The following is an 18357-nucleotide window of genomic DNA, read 5'->3' on the forward strand; positions in this document are numbered from 1 at the left end:
AGAAGCTATCGGCAAGCTTTACCCACATTAGCCAAGCCTGAGACTCAAACTCACACAGACAGAGGTGAGATGGCAGTGATCCGTAATGGTGAGCCCTTTAGTCCACTCAGCCCCTCGGGGCCTCTTGCTGCTGCAGATATGGTTCCTTTAGGATGCATTCATATGCACCCTCTATTTTTACCATCTCACATTGGTGGTAACCATGCAGATTCAATCACAGCTCTCATTCCACTAAGACCAGATTTTCCTTACCACCTGCACTGGTGGATGGATCAGGACAGGTTTCTGACTAGGGTCCCCTTACATGCACCTGACCTCCACTCCTATCTGTTTGCCAATGTATCAGCTTCTGTTTGGGTTGCTCATTTAGAACCATGGGACTTAAAATGAATTGTCCTTCCAATCTAGAAATTAAGGCTATATTTCTACCTTTGCAATGGTACATCAACAGAATAAGTGATTAATGTGTCATGGTCTCCTCTGACAATATGCCCATCATAGCATATCACCTACATCAGCAATGCTGTCTACTCGTCTGTAATACCACCCACTTTGATATATCCTAATTGATGTTCACGATACAGACCTTACAAGTAGGATACAGCCTCATGATGTACAACTGTAGCATGCAGGGTTAATGAGTTAACTGATGGTTAAAAGACAAGACTGGCTTTGACTTACAAACAGATTTTTGAGAGTGGTTTTTGACATAGCAGATGAAATGGACATAGCAGACAGACAAACTGGGGCTGATATTCACATGGATGGATGTGACACTTATATGTTGTGAGATTAGTAATCCCTCCAGAATATTTTACACCTTCAAAGCACTTACTAAATACTGTCAGTGATAGATCGTTACTGATGCGTATTACAATATGGTAGCATACTGTTGTATCAATATATTGTTACACACCTAATTTTAGTTGTAATACTTATCGTTAATCGATCATTATTAGTTCATTTATTACTGATGGGCTTTTGTGGTGAGGGACCATTGTATTTTACTTATTTTTCTTCTTTCAGGCAGCAGACGGCTTTCTGTTTGTTGTTGGCTGTGATAGGGCCCGTATCTTGTACATGTCAGAATCAGTGAAAAACATTCTGAATTACTCAAGGGTAAGTGACTTCTTTGATGTGACCTGTATCTTGTACATGTCAGAATCAGTGAAAAACATTCTGAATTACTCAAGGGTAAGTGACTTCTTTGATGTGACCTTATCTTGTACATGTCAGAATCAGTGAAAAACATTCTGAATTACTCAAGGGTAAGTGACTTCTATTGCCAATTTGCCTAAAAAGCCCAAGTTTAAAACTCAGGTTGGTCATTAGTAGGGTATTGGTAGGATATGACATAGAAATTATGATGGTGTACCAAACAGTAGGCAGGTAAGTCTCATTTATAGCACTGCCAGGTGGTCAGTTAGGCTTAATTAAGCTTCACCTGTTAATTACTGTGTTGATAGTTTCCTATGCTAAACTAAGCTGGCTGTAACACAATTACTATTACAATTAAATCATACAATTTTGATTTTCAGTTTATATGTATTTACTATGCATTTCCTTGTATGGCACAGAAAACAAAACTATAGTTGATTTTCAGTTTATATGTATTTATTATGCATTTCCTTGTATAGCAGAGAAAACAAAACTATAGTTGAATTTCTTATGAGTGAAATTGATTTTGCTTTGAATGTGTGATCCGGTTTTGCTGCCCCCTGTATTCACTTCTTGTTCCTCATTCAAATCAAGAAAAAGGTATCTGTCAATACCCAAGTGCTGCCATTGAGGAAAACGCCCACGACAGACTTCAGTCAAATTGTCAGGATTCAGAAAGTTCTGAGATAACAAGCTTTATTGATGAGGCACACATGCTGTAGAAATACTGTGTAATTTTGTTTTATCATAAAAATAATGCATCAAAAACATGAAGTAAAAGGACTGTATTTGACATCTGAAGTTTCATAGATCACAAATGCAGAACTGGCTTACTTTGAAATTTACAGTGAGTTGCTAATGCATCACCTTATTATCGATTATAAAGTGCAGCTGCCCCTCTTAATGATATTGTAGTTGTTTCAGTAACTGCTGCTTGCATTATGTACCAGATCACAGTATAGCCACAACAGTTTTATGTACCAAACCATGTTCAGTTAACATAAAATGTATATACTAAAATGCAGTATAGCAGAAATGAAAAAGGAAATAAAAACATATTACTGCTTGATATTGTTTTCTATATTTTTGTCATGCAAAAACTTCTTTTATTTTTGACTATTAGGTAGATGATGTCAGATTTCTCATCCAGAACCCTCATTTTCATCACTCTACTTTTCACTAACCAACTCAGCATTTTGTTTCGGTCTGCAGTTGAACATTCAGCTGTACAAACACAAATTTATATATATTTGAGTGCTTGTACATATTTGATGTAACTGTTCTCATAGTTTCCAGAGAGTTCAGTTGCTTATTGTTTTCCTTCCAGTCGGATCTTATTGGTCAGTGTCTTTTTGACTACCTTCATCCCAATGATATTAACAAAGTCAAGGAACAGTTTTCCTCTTCTGACCTGTCTCCCAGAGAGAGGCTTATAGATGCCAAAAGTAAGTGATAGTCTCCCACATGGAGGGTCATAGATATAAAAATTAGATGAGTTGCTAAGCATCAGTTATTCAACATGCTTCTGCTTCTTAGCTGAACTTGTAATAAGGCAAAGTGAGCTTGTGTTATGATCCTTCGTCCTTAATCTGTCGTTTGTTGTCAGTCATCCATCATCTGTTATGCATCATTCATTCACTTTTGCCATTTATAACTTTACCACCACCACCCACAAAAAAAAAAAAATGTTCAACAGGATTCGACTGAATTTGACAGAAAGCATCATGGCAGCCATGGAACTCTTTCAGATTTTGTTGAAATAATGCTGATCCAATACCAAACATGGTTGCAGTTACAAAAATTAGAAAAATCTTGAAAAGACTTCTTTTTAAAAATTGAAGGCCAGGAAGTAAAAATGACCAAGTAGGTCTAAGCAGTCTCTTGAGAGGTGTACATTTAAAGTAAGGCAGAACTGCATACTCACTTTCCTAAATTACACCCATCAATCATTACACACTAAAATATAGGGAATTAAGTTATTTTAACAATGCATTAGACATACAAGGTCTTTCTTAAATAAACAGAAATATCTGAAAGGTAAATTTTTGAAATTATATTTCTTTAAAATCAAAACCCTTTGCAGAGGAAAGAACAATAGAGTGAAACCTCAGCAATTAAAAAAATATAAACAAATCTATCTTTGATTCCTGTAAATTATTTTGGCTAGTAGAGCATTAGTGCCTTGGAGGACTTGTCTTTAAAAGTATGGCAATAATCATGATTCAGGCTACTGTATAATTATATATTAAAATTGTGCAAGTACCCCAAAAATATCACCAACTTGTTGTTTATGTGCAAAGGTTTTTTAAAATATCCCATCAATAGCTATGGCAAGGAAGTACATATTTTTGTGGGTTTAATACCTGCCATGCTGACCCAGGATGGCTGTCTCCATGTATCCTTGACCCAGGATGGCTGTCTCCATGTATCCTTGACCAGGATGGGTGTCTCCATGTATCCTTGAGATAAGCTTTTAGCTTCTATCTACTCATTATGATATAACCAATAAAGTGTTAAACATGCAATTAAACAAACCAACTAGACTTTTAACCAGATTCAAAAGTATACATGGTGCCTCCTTGGAAATTATGGATCCAAGTGCCAAAGGTCATGGTCACAGCATGAATTGTTTAGTTTTTGTTAATAAATTGTTCAAATCTGTATGAAGGGACCATATATTTTGTTTCCATGCATGTATTGTTATTAAAGTTTCCACATATTAGCAGATAAATAGAGTGGTTAAAAGGTCAAATGTCAAGGTCACAGTATTTTTGGATATGTATTACAAGGGCTGCAAGGTACATCACTGAATTCTCCCCTGTTTTGTGCTTTTACTCAAGTATTTACTTCACTAAAAGTACAACATATAGGTCTTAGTGACTATTGAATTATTAGAAAACCTACATGCCAGTCTTAAAGTAGGTCTAATGTAAAATTTTCCATTAAGTATTGATGTGTGTAGAATTTTGACCTTAATCTATTCTGCAAGGATGATGAGGTTCCTTCTAGCCTAAGATGTACATGTAGTTGATAATGTTATTAATATGGTTGACACTAGGAACAAATAATTTTTGCAAGTTTCAAATAAATGGAGAAAAAGATATAAAGATCACCATTAAAATCAAAGATAAATATAAATGAAAAAACTCTACAAAACCTAAACAAATACTACATCTTGTCTTATTCCAAAGGCAAAGAACGAGTTCTTCAGCAGTTTCCTAATGTATTAATACTTCAAATATCACTGACATATTGGCTTGGTGCTCAGCATTAAGAGGTTCGTGTTAGGACTGGTTGGCCTGGTGTCAGGATAATGTGGCTGGGTGGGACACCATGCTACATGTCTGCGGCATGATGCCACAGTGCTGGACATCACTATAAACTGTCACACTGCAGACATTGTAGCGATATGACTTAAAAATTGTTAAAGCTACGTTAAAAGAATAATAACCCAAACTGACATATTGTATTGAATTCAGATGCACCAAATCCTACCTTTTTGACAGTAATAGGTCAGAAATTAGAGATAGAAAATAAATAGGAAATCTTTTTGTTAATTCTTTACAATGTGACAACAAATTATGTTACAGTATATAACAATCCTAGTGATGCTATGATTAAGAAACCCCTGGGGGTTTTGTAGATCAAAATACCAGAATGTACAAAGTTTGAAATGCCACTCATTACAAATTTGAATGTTGTAAGATTTTTAAAATACATTTATCATGAAAACAATCTACTGGCTTAGATGGAATCAGTGTGTAAGTTCTGTTCAGCTAGCTTCATGAAACCAGTTTGATCTTTGTACCACACCCTTACCACAAACGAATGTTATTGTAACTAACATTTCACATTTTATTGGCTAAGGCAATGCTTTTTCATTTACCTTGTGATCAAGTTGGTTTTTAATGCCTTGCTTTCATGCACATTAATACCTAGATTTATGAAAGCTGAGTGGATGCATTATGATCTACTACACCCTCATGTAAGTAGGTCACTGTGACCTATATTTCTTACACTTAATTGACTTTGGTTTAAAAAAATGTTTTAAGTTTATTTGTTAAATTTTGGTTTGGATAAAATCATCAGACAAGCTGATTGTATCCAGCTCTATAAGTACCACACCCTTACTGCAAATGAATGTCGCTGTGACCTATGCTCCAGTTGAATTTTCACATTTAGTTCATAACTATATGGGTTTTTTAGTGCCTTGTATACATAGTCTTTCAAGCTTTATTGTTTTGTATTCAATCTCAAGCACTGCTAATGGCAGAATCATCAAATTAAGCTTTTGTATTGATCACTGTTGGTATCACACTATTACAACAAAAGATCATTGTGACTTGCATGCAATATTTTACTGGCTTATGTTTCATTTTTATCTGAGCTCATGACCATTGGTGTTTTATCTACTGTATAATAAAGTTGTATATGGAATCATAAAAAATTGGCAAGAGGATGTATTTTGATTAGTACTACAGCCTCATCTTAAAAGTAAGTCAGTGTGACACATATTTCAAATTCATTGACAGGTTTGAATTTGACATTTTTGCCATTAATGCTTTATCCACTAAACTTTGGTAGTTGATTGTATACATCTCACTGTTCATGCATTAACCCTTAAACTAGGTGATTGTATACACCTGTCTTAGCATTACATCCATACTAAAAAGGGTCACTGTGACCTATATTTTACATTTTACTGGCTTAGATTTTATATTTGCATTTAGCTTATAACCATGTAGGTTTTGGTATCTACTGTGCATACTACCTTATATAGAATCATGAAACTTGTGGATGCATCTTTATGAGTATCTCAGTATTAGGTCATGTCCACCATATTTTATGTTTCACTGACTTGTATTAAATATCATGTTTGATGTTCATTTCTCAAGAACTGTTCATGCTAGAATCGTGAAAATGATGGTGATGTGCTTCTTTGTTACTATCACATTTTTGCAACAAATGAGGCTCATTGTGACCTTTATTGCATATTTTACTAGCTTTGTTTAAGTTTTTTGCATTTAACTCGTGACCTCCTGAGTTTTTGGCATGTTATATAGATACAGGCCTGCCAAGCTTCATGAAACTTGGTGACTGGATGCATTTTGGTAATTTCTGCATCATTTTTGACAAAAGAAGGTCTCTGTGACCTATATTTCTTGCTTAGTGGCCTTCTTCTCAGTTTGTGTTAAAAATTTATTTCTTTATTGATTTTTATGTTCCAATCATGAAACATGATAATTGGATGCATCTCGGTCATGGTCATTGTGTATTACATATATTGAAGTATTTGTGATGATTGCAATGATTCGTCCAAGCTAGGTCTATATGCAGTACATTCTAGCCTATTCAGAAGGACATGTCTGACCAGTGGTAGCATCTCTTTATTAATGACTATGCATTTTGAGATGTTACCCTCAGCAGGTTGAGGTGTATTGTACCTGTGAGATAGCATATCAATTAGGTAAGTGGACTGCCTGCTGCATGCTTGTCATGTGAAATCTCACCTGAAGTGATTAATCTATGATATCCTACCTGTAGTGGTTAATATGTGAAATCCTACCTATAGTGGTTAATCTGTGAAATCTCACCTGTAGTGGTTAATCTATGAAATCCTACCTGTAGTAGTTAATCTGTGAAATCCTACCTGTAGTAGTTAATCTATGAAATCCTACCTGTAGTAGTTAATCAGTGAAATCCTGCCTGTAGTTGTTAATCAAGGTAATTATTGACACATGAACTAGATTCTATTGGCCATCAAATTTAAATTTATGTTTAAAGATAAAAGTCGTCATTTAGAAAAGGTGCCAGGATTACTTTAGTCTGAATTTATTTTCTGCATGATAAAATTTACTATGGCTACTGGAGATTTGCAAAAGTAGACATGAACTACATATTCACTGATATCAACCAGGTTGAAAATTTTTGCTGACCAGAGCAATTAAAGCATTACCTCCATTATGACTTATATCGTCAAAATTGGCTCATTTCGAGACCAGTGGAAATCTGCTAAATTTAATTCATACCCCTTTTCAAAAAGAGGCAAAAGACAATAAATCAAATATAGGCCAATTTCTGTTCTTCCTATACTGTCAAAATTGCTTGAATAACATGTCTTTAGTTATTTTTACCTCCTTTTATCAGCACATAATTTGTTTTCCAAAAATCAGTCAGGTTTAAAAATTCCACTACTGTCAAACAGCTGTAACCAACATTACTAATTCTATGTATAAAGAGATAAAGTGAATCCTATTGGTGTATTACTATTAGAATTTTCAAAAGCATTTGACATGGTGAATCACAAATTTCTACTACAAAAATTATAAATTTATGGATGCTCACATTTAGCACTATCTTTTTTAAAATAAAACTCATATTGAAACAGGAGATCATAAAGCATTTGTTGTACGGGTGCTTTGCTTCATCCCACGTTTCTGTAGGAGTTCCACAACTGTCAGTTTTAGCACCACTTTTCTTTGTACTATTTATTAATGACCTCCCCTTGGTATCTGATGATAATGATATGTTTATGTAAATGGATGACACAGCTGCTCAAGCTGTAAGTACAGGTATTGATGAAAATAAGCTAATTTCTGAAATGTCCAACTTATCAACTTGGTGTATCAAGAAATGCAATGTGTATAAATTTCATAAGGTAAAATGCTTGACCAGCTTGAGTATGCAACTTGTGAAAAACTTTTGTAAGTCACATTTGAAGTAACTCTACCATGGAATAAACAAGTCAGCTCTGTTTGTAGCAATGTTTCTTTAAGGTTATTTGATGTTTTGAAAGAATTAAACATTTTTTTATATCAAGATTTATTGTTTTACATTTGTTTCATGTTACCTTAATTTGATTCATATTCAGATATCAGGGGACATTGTTGATAAAATGTTTGTTTTTTTAAACATAAAATGCCAGCAAAAGAATGTGATTGTAACTCTTTTCATTTAAAATATTCAACATCAAATGAAACTTTATTTGTAACATTTAATTGGTAATATTTTATAAATGAAGTAAAATACAAGATTCAATCCTCATGTACAAAGTTAAAATCATCATGGCACCAGATTATCTGCTTTTATTCCAGCCTCTGAAGTTCATAGTTAAATTATGCTTTTATCTGCTAAAAATAAACTGAGTGTTCTAAAACAAAAAGTTTAATATTTTTTAAATGAGTTTCTAATAAAGAGGTGTTTTAGGGTAGAGGTTCTTACCTATTAAATTATGAACAACCCTTGCTGCTTGTAAGTGCAAATGTAAGACATTCTGTTTAACACCAAATATAATATTGTAGTTGTTATGAATTTGCTGTACTTGTTGCCTCTTTCTTATGTTGTTAATATATATTTTATATGATATGAATACTGTTGTATATGGTATGAATACTGTTTTACATGATATGAATACTGTTGTACATGATATGAGTACTGTTCTACATGATAATAATGTTGTACATGGTATGAATACATTTGTACATGATATGAATAGTGTTGTACATGATATGAACACTTGTACATGGTATGAATACTGTTGTACATGGTATGAACACTGTTGTACATGATATGAATACTGTTGTACATGGTATGAACACTGTTGTACATGATATGAATACTGTTGTACATGGTATGAACACTATTGTACATGATATAAATACTGTTGTACATGGTATGAACACTGTTGTACATGATATGAATACTGTTGTACGTGGTATGAACACTGTTGTACATGATATGAATACTGTTGTACATGGTATGAACACTTGTACACGATATGAATACTGTTGTACATGGTATGAACATTGTTGTACATGATATGAATACTGTTGTACATGGTATGAACACTGTTGTAAATGGTATGAATACTGTTGTACATGGTATGAATACTGTTGTACATGGTATGAATAATGTTGTTCATGGTATGAATACTGTTGTACATGGTATGAATAATGTTGTACATGGTATGAATACTGTTGTACATGATATGAATACTGTTGTACATGGTATGAATACTGTTGTACATGATATGAATACTGTTGTACATGGTATAAATACTGTTGTACATGATATGAATACTGTTGTACATGGTATGAATACTGTTGTACATGATATGAATAGTGTTGTACATGGTATGAATGCTGTTGTACATGATACAAATGATGTTGTACATGATATAAAGACTTGTACATGATATAAATACTGTTGTAAATGATATAAATACTGTTGTGCATGTATGAATACTGTTGTACATGATATGAATACTGTGTATTTTAATCTATCTCAACCCTATGTATATATGAGATGAACATTGAGCTCAACAGTACAACCAGAATAAATAATCTTATTATTATTACATGTGTTAATATTATTATTATTATTATTATTATTATTACTGTTTGAGATAGGGTCACAAAACTTGTCTGTCTAGAAACTTTACAGATCTGTGACAAATTTCCTCATTGTATTCTATTGGTGAACTCATACAGTAGGCAGGAGACAAATATTTACCGAATTTGTTTGTTTTAATTCAGCATTAGAGCCTGTGAAGACAGAGTTGCCACAAAGACCAACTCATTTATGCTCTGGAGCACGACGATCATTCTTCTGTCAGATGAGGTGTCGGGGGAACACTTCTTCAGATTCTCTCAATGTGAAATCAGAAAAAGACCTCGATTTAGATTTTTGTCGGGGTAAACGGAAACTAGGTAATTTAGCATTTTTGATCTTAATTTGATTAATTCTCAAGGTCTTGCATCTTATACAACAAATGTTGCCAGTCTTTCACGTTTATTCATCCAGACTACTTGGTCAACTATTATTGCATTTGGTTATTATGTGAATGTCAGCCAAGTGAGTGATCTGAGGTCTACATAGTTTCTTTCTGATACAGTTTGCTGTCTCCAAACTGATGTTTATATTTAAAGGCATATACATACCTACAGTCTTACTGCATTTTTACCATTAATTCTTCCTAGATCCTCGACAACATTTTGAAGTAGGTTTCATAGCAACAGCCCTCTGGGTAGGGTGTGGGTGATAAGGAGGCTAACTTGGTACATACACCATATTTCATGTTATTTTTCATACCCGAAAAAATAATTATTAATTTCAATGTATGAAAAATTATATGTAAAATAAATAATTATCATTTTGTGGTAATTACCGTGTACGAAAAATAAAGGGATCATACCTGACAAGGCCTGTGGAACACACGACACTCGACAACCTAAGGTCCAAAACTTATGTACAAAATCGGTCTCATTCTGCTCAACTCAAGAAAAATCTGTTGTTATTATGAGAGAGAGGGAGAGAAATAAGAAAATAATCTTTATTGTTCAGTTACCTGTCAGTTAGGTTATTCCTTATGTAAACACTACAAGGGCACTATTATATTCCATTGGCAATTAAAACCTGAATAAATAAATTGTTTTGGTTGTAATTGTGAAATCCATTGTCACTGTGCCACATGGCTATGCAGAGGTAATATAAATGCTAATTAAATACGCTCGACCTTTAGCTTGGTCTTTTCCAGTAAATACTGGATTGAAGACCAGATTCACCTCTACAGATCAAATTAAGGAGGCTGTACGTAGGGAAATGAGGCTACCCGTGGGGTATTGAAAATGTGTACAACAAGTCCATTAGCTCAAGAAAAATATTAATTTACTGATACTATACTATACTATATTGAGCCAATAAGATTAATTGCCAAATGGTCTGTGGTCTTCGCATCTTCTTGTATTGAGATATTATTATTTTTACTTGATAAATAAACTCAAATGGCTTCTGAACTCGTTTTCAAATGCGCGCTATGCTTTGTTACACTGACTGACATAATCAAGAGTGCTCATTAACGACGCTGTTCAGCTGTTGATGAATAGCAGTATATATTGTAATGACAACAACAGAACAAATACATCGATCATTATATTTTCTTGCCGATACAAAAGACGAAGAAGGTCAATAAAATGAATGTGAATAGATTCTCAGTTAACAAAACAGTTGCCCTTTCTGAGTAAGCTGAGCAACGGGCTTTCTACACACTTATAATTGGTGAATTCTTTGGAAATCTTTCTGTACATTTGAAACTTCAACACAGAAGGGGCATTTTTCGGATTTGTCGGAATTATTGGAATTGAAAGGACTTTTAGGAAACAAGAATTCATTCACCATGCTGTAAGTTAATTTAATTCTTTCACTTCTGTATTTTGAGAAATAAATTATTTTCAATTATGCAAAACTTGTTTGTTTTGCTATTTCTTGTTGTGTAGATTAAGACACTGGAGTCGTAACATGGTATTGATGGCAAAAGTAAAAGATCAATGAGCAAACTTAACATACATGTATTACTTACCCCGCCTGGATTCATGTTTGGTGACACACTCCTTCTTCAAAATATCTCAACCAGTTGAAAATGTATTGACGACTTGTGCCTCAGTTAAGAACATGCCCAAAGTTAGTCATTACTCATAACTTGCTTAGCAAAACAATACCCTGGTCATTTGATGTACTTGAATCGAACTTTGGTGTATTTTTGAATCCGTTTGAAATGGGAACCTGTCTTCAGTTTTAACAAAATGAAATAAAAATAATGGATAAATAAAAAATAAAAATGCAACTAAAACAATGATTTTATCTCTTATTCTAGGCTGTAAAATTTAAAGGGCCGTACTTTTTTTTATCACATTGGTGAAAGTAAATCTTCACAGAAGATCGTTTTATGTATGAAAAATAATAGAATGACTGAAAAAATATTAAATTTTGTGTACGAAAAAATATGATAAAATTAATTAATTATTTTTATGGCTTGATGGTGTATGAAAAATTAAAGGGTATGATAAATAACATGAAATACGGGTATGTACTTTTGTTGTACATTCTTCTCAGATTTTTAGCTTTTTTTTGCCAAAGGTCAAGTGAGGTTATGGTATGGCGTTTTGTTCATCATCCAGCATGTGTGGTCCATCTGTCAATACTATTGTGGCTTCAGTTTTTATGAGATTTTAAACAGATTTGGTATGTATGTTTATATCATGAAGACCTCAGATGGGTTCAGTTTATGAGTGACATCTATGGATATTATTTAGGTGATCATGAATCTGATTGGCTGAGCTTATAAGCACATACAGACACCATACATGCGACCAGATTGTGATCACATTTGATATGTAACTGTATGTCATCAAGATCTTGAATGAGTTTGATTATTAGTGACATCGATGTGCATTAATGAGGTGATCATGAATCTCATTGGCTGAGCTTGTGACAACTCTAGAGTCCATGTTTCTTGACAGATTTTGTCGTGTCATCTTATGTCAAGATCTTGGATGAATTTAGTTATGAGCATTTGATTGGATGAACTTGAACACTGTAGAGGTCATGTTTCTTATTAGATTTGTTATATTAGGTTATGTCAGGAGGACCTCAAATAAATTCTGTTATTAGCAACATCTTTGCAATCCATGCATATTAATGAGGTGATCATGCACCTGATTGGCTGAATTTGTAAACACAGTTGAGGACATATTTCTGATTGGATTTTGGTCAGATTTGGTATGGTTTTTAAAGACTGAAATTTGGAGTATTTCTTTTACTTAATGTTTTTTGTGATTGTGATTGTGACCACAATTGTATGTGTGTGTTTGTGGTGATAATATTTGAAAATACTAACTTAAAAATCTACCAATTATTTTCTTTTTGGAAGTATATGAAATGCTTCAGAGACAAAAGTTATTTGACTTTCTTTATTTCAGCTTGGAATTTCCATTTATTTTCTGTTGGTGTATGAGTTATTTTGTTTTAAATATACGATGTCACATTTTTTGCTTGTATGCACTGAACTACTAAAAGAAACTAAAAAATAAATCTTTTATGTCCCAACCCCCAACTCACCCACCCATACTCATTGTCTGGTAGTTTGGTGAGTATGCCTTAGGTGATTCTACTTTTAATGCTCAAATTTGGCTATATTTATGAGGACTTTTGAGAAATACACAACTGAAAGAATGTAGCTGCCATGTGACCAATTTTTACCCACCATGTGACCATTTATACCCAATGTTCAGTTGCCTCAGTTTTGCACTTTCCTATGGTACCATACAACATTGAAAAAAGATAACCAACAGCTGAAAGCTGAGAATCACCCGTTGTCAGTTTTATTGCCTATTGGCGGATATCATAGGGAAAAACAGTAAACTTGCATTGGACATAGTCAAGTTACCCATCCTTACCCTTGAATGATCTAGTTAATTTTGTAAATCTAAAGAAACCACTAACCTTGGATTTGGACTTACTCTCGGACTTGATGAAATCAGAAACATAAACTGGGGATGCATTTATTTATTACTTAAATTTGGCTTATTGCTAACATCAGTTTCTTCACAAGACCTTGTCAGGAATAAATTCATTACTGGACATCTCTGAATGGCTGTAAGGTCAAGGGAGCTTAGGGTATGACCCTGCATCCATTGTGCATGTCTGTCAAATATTGTTTTATTACCACTCGGGAGGTCATATTTCTGATCCAGTTTTGATGTTTATATCATCAGATGAATTTTATAATGAGCAAGATACATGAATAATAATGAGCTGATCTTGCATCTGATTGGCTGAACTTGATATTACTCTAGAGGTTATATTTCTGTTCCAGTTTTGGTCAAACTTGGAATTTAGGCTTGTATTATCTTGAAGATCTTGGAGGGGTTCCATAATGAGCAAGATACTTGAATATTAATGAGTTGATCTTGCATCTGATTGGCTGAACTTGTTACCACTCTGTAGGCCATATGTTTTATAATACTTGGAATACTTGTATGCCTATATTATCAAGATCCTTCAATAAATTTAAAAATAAATGAGATTCATACATGTTAATGAGATCTTACTTCTGATTGGTTGAGCTTGTTACTATTCTCTTGATTTAAGTCTAACACTTCAAAATATCAGGCAAAAAGATAATATATTCAAAGCCAATCAGTTGACAAAATAACATTATTTACAATGATCTGCCACTGTGTGTGAAATTGTCAGCTGTTAAGTTACATAATCAGGTGAGTAATGTCAGGTCCACATTGAGAACAATGAAATCAAAGGTAGGCACAAATCAATCAGTGTATCAGGTAAAAATCAATGATCTGTTTACATCTTGTCACGAAAGCTGTAGGAATCTAAGTGACTATTTAGTGCTGAATTCACATGCTTATAAGAAATAAAAGCACTAAGATGTTCAGCATAGACCTAGTTGCATTGTTTGGGTTGGAAAAAATGCACCCATAGACCATAGAGGTAAATGGATTATGATTGGCTATGTACAATAACTCTGTGTATGCTTAAATGACCATCTCTTGACTTGGTTTTGTAGAAATTGCAAAAGTTTAAAATCCTTTAACATTCTTACTTATTTCTTCTTTAATTACCGGTATACTCATTCTTTATTACAAGCTTCTCTGATATTTTTATGTAATTTCATACATTTTGTGCTAAAAAGATGCTTCGCTTAATAAGCTTAGCCTTCACCTCTCATGAAATCTACGGATCAGGTTTAATGGGGTATTATAGGAAAGATGATATTATGAACAAAGTTGATATACCTATCACATTTCTGAAACAAATAATCTTAAAAAAAATCATTATTGGCTGCATATTTGTTTTTTCTTTTTTACAGCTCGGAAGTCCTATGTTTTGATTCATTGTACTGGATATTTAAAGTCGTGGCCTACATCCAAGTTAAATAATAGTGACCAAGAGGACTCTGAAGATAATTGTAATCTTAGTTGTTTGGTAGCTGTTGGACAAATCAGACAACAGGATGGTCATGAAAGTGGTATTAGTGATGTTGATAACAACTATTCTCAGCCATTGGAGTTTATATCTCGGCATACAATAGATGGGAAATTTACTTTTATTGATCAGGAGTAAGTATGGAATGGTTCCAGAGACTTAATAGAGAGAAGTAAGGGAATTGTTAGGGTACACAGTCTGTGTACCTTTGGAGCTATCTCAGTAGTCATTACTGAGCAATAATACATAAAATTTTTCCTGAAGCAAGCATAATTTTCTAATAAACGATGATGACAGTTTTCATCAATGCAATGAAGTTTTTATCATATGCAGCATGAATATTATTTGCTCATTTTATTGAACCAAAGTTAAAAGGCACTTGGGAAAAAAATCAACTCCTATCGAAACAGTATGCAAATCTTGTTTAGGCATATGCAAAGTATACCAGTCTTGAACTTGACAGACTGAGCATAACCAAACTATACCAGTCCTGAACTTGGTCAACTGAGCATAGCAAAAGTATACCAGTCCTGAACTTGAGCATAGCCAAACTATATCAGACTAGTCCTGAACTTGAGCAATTGAGCCAAAGCGTACCAGTCCTGAACTTGACAGACTGAGCATAACCAAAGTATACAGTCCTGAACTTGACAGACTGAGCATAACCAAAGTATACCAGTCCTGAACTTGACAGACTAAGCATAACCAAAGTATACCAGTCCTGAACTTGACAGACTGAACATAACTAAAGTATACCATTCCTGAACTTGACAGGCTGAGCATAGCAAAAGTATACCAGACGTTAACTTGACCAACTGAGCATAACCAAAGCACACATGAACCTGACAGTTAGGGCATTTCATCATTTACTATAAATATTCTTTCTTTCATCACCACAGTGGTAATAATCAAGGTGACAAAACATAGCATGTAAGGAATACAAGGCAGTGAAGATAATTGGATTATGTACCTCACTGGATGGATTAAATTATCTACTTCATTAACATGATGGAACAAATGTAAATTTGTTATATTAAAAATCAACAAATATTCTGGGGGTTTCTAAATTTATACCCCATCATGTGCTTGCTGATGAGGGGTCAGTTTAATAGTTGGTAGTCTGATATGCCTGCCAATAATCACATTTTAGGGTTGGATGTCCTAGTGGTGTACTTGGAACACAAACTCATTGGTCCCAAGGGATTCTGACCATGTAAAACAGGCAGCTGCTAATCAGGGGCCAATTTAAGAAGTTGTGACTACTACATATATTAAATTCCTTTGAAATAATAAATTAATTTCATATGGCTAATATTTCTCTTTTCTTGTGCTAAATTATTGTGAAATTTTCTCATGTTATAATCTGTGATATGTACAAATAAAAATTGAAATATCTTACTGCCTGCACATAAGTCCATCAGGGACTGTTCCTTTCAAAATGATTGCTTGGTTGAAAAGAAATGAAGTCTTACTTTTCATCTTTGTCATTTTTGAGCCAGCCTTTTTATTTGGGATTATTACCTGTAAAATCCAGAATTTCATCTTCATTTGGTCTTCATAATTAGTCCATAAAAAATGTATTTTTATCTTTTAATTTGTTATGGAAATAGAATCGTCTTTTATTTATATTATGTTGATTATGCACTGTTAGTTCCGTTTTGAATATGCTGTGAAGTTCTTTAATGCAGATTTCCTATTTCCATCTGAAACAGCAAAAGTGATTCTAGAAACATTTTGCATGTTGTGTCTTATAAGAGAAACAGTTGAAATAGCAACTTCACAGATACCCTTTGCATTAAGTAGATTGTTTTACAAGAAGAATTTGTGGTATATTTGCATGTGCTCTGATATATTTCCATTATTTAATTGTTTTGAAATTTGTACTAGAAGTTTTATTCAGAGTGATAGTTTTATGTGGTTTTGCAAAGGTTTAATTCATTGTTGGATTGGCCAATAATTTGCTACAAAGTACTGCCATGTAATATTAAGGGGAAGTAACTCTGCATGATTTTTGCATACCTCTCATGAGTCATGAATAGTACATGGCAGCAGCTGTACAGCGGTTGAAATGCAACAAAAAAAAAAAAAAACACACTGCCCCCCCCTTGCAATTTGAAAATACACTTTTTCATTCTCATAAACATCTCATCACTGGGAAGATGGCAGCTATGATTGAGTGAGGTTTCTTTAGGTTTTGATTTCTTTAGGTTTTGATTGTAAAGAGCTTTGTTTTTAGACTCATATCCTGTTTTTAATAGGACACGGGGGGTTTCTGTGTGCAGTATTTGTTGTAACTCTTATTATAAAAATGCATATTTTTGGAGGCAAATTACCGAAGTTTGTCAAAAAAGTCCTTAAACAGGGGATTAAAACATAAGAAGTTTCACAGGAAGAAGGGAATTATCCATGCCATAGCACAGAGTGTCATGCTAAAATCAGTTTTTATTAACCTAATCCCCCGTCACAGTCGTGTTTAAAAAATATGAGTTTCAGTGATCTTTGAAGGGGGGGGGGAGATCAAAACCACCACATCATTATATGCCCATAACGAATATATAAATGATAAACAGTCATGCTTCATGCTCATGTAAAACATTTCTTAAGACCGCTTATACAGCTAGTTGTCATAGAGGAAATTAAAAGACAGGGAAGTCATGTATATCGATTTTACAATTTTTAAAATTTTTCCAGAGCCACAGTTGCCCTTGGATACCTTCCACAGGAGTTGATAGGGACTTCAGTGTATGAATATTATCATCAAGATGACATAGTTAGATTAGGAGACATTCATAGAAAAGGTAGGTAAATATTTTGATAATGATTTAAATATTTAAAAAAAGGGGCAGGGTATAAAATATTAGCTTGGCTGTGTCATTAACTAACCAGGCAGTAAAACCTAGTCATCTTATGCCATTGCCTGTCAATAATTACTATTTTCTTCCCTGACCAGTTTCATCCAAACTAAATTGTTGCTGTTTCCTCAGAACATGAAATGTATAGGCATCTTTAGACGTACATGTAATATACCATTATTCCAATATGCATGTCTTGTCTTGAAAGACTGTATTCTAAATGCACAAATTTCTTGATTGTATAGTGTTATGACTGGTTATGAGAGACTACCTGTCTTGCGAGACCACAATTTTTTTTACAGAAGGGGTGGTCTTTCAAGAGAGTTTCTATTGTACATGTATAAGTATTACAACTAGGGAGAGCACCTCTGAGAGGGAATCAGGGAGTGAACTGCCCAGGATCCCCAGGATCATATACTCAAGCAGTTTTAAATTTCTATACCTATTCACAAGTCAATCACATTCAGGTAACACTGGAGGCAACTGCATAACAATGTAGTTTTAATTCCTGTACAAATTTATTATATTCATCTTCAGGAAGCTGTGCAGTTCTGTCAACTTGTAC

At 33.8% G+C, this 18357-nt stretch overlaps 1 protein-coding gene across 1 annotated transcript in view; it reads left to right on the forward strand.

Annotated features, from left to right (window-relative positions):
• LOC149785519 (protein cycle-like) overlaps positions 1-18357 on the forward strand; it is a 161053-nt gene that overhangs the window by 99021 nt on the left and 43675 nt on the right. Inside the window, exons 6-11 of the mRNA XM_089931201.1 lie at positions 1027-1119; positions 2486-2603; positions 9693-9866; positions 10501-10506; positions 14825-15074; positions 17632-17738. Coding sequence (XP_089787327.1) covers positions 1027-1119; positions 2486-2603; positions 9693-9866; positions 10501-10506; positions 14825-15074; positions 17632-17738 — 748 coding nt within the window. The remainder of the gene's footprint in view (positions 1-1026; positions 1120-2485; positions 2604-9692; positions 9867-10500; positions 10507-14824; positions 15075-17631; positions 17739-18357) is intronic.

Source organism: Sinohyriopsis cumingii, chromosome 13, assembly GCF_028554795.1.
Source record: "Sinohyriopsis cumingii isolate HCF-2022 chromosome 13, ASM2855479v2, whole genome shotgun sequence".
NCBI lineage: Eukaryota > Metazoa > Mollusca > Bivalvia > Unionida > Unionidae > Sinohyriopsis > Sinohyriopsis cumingii.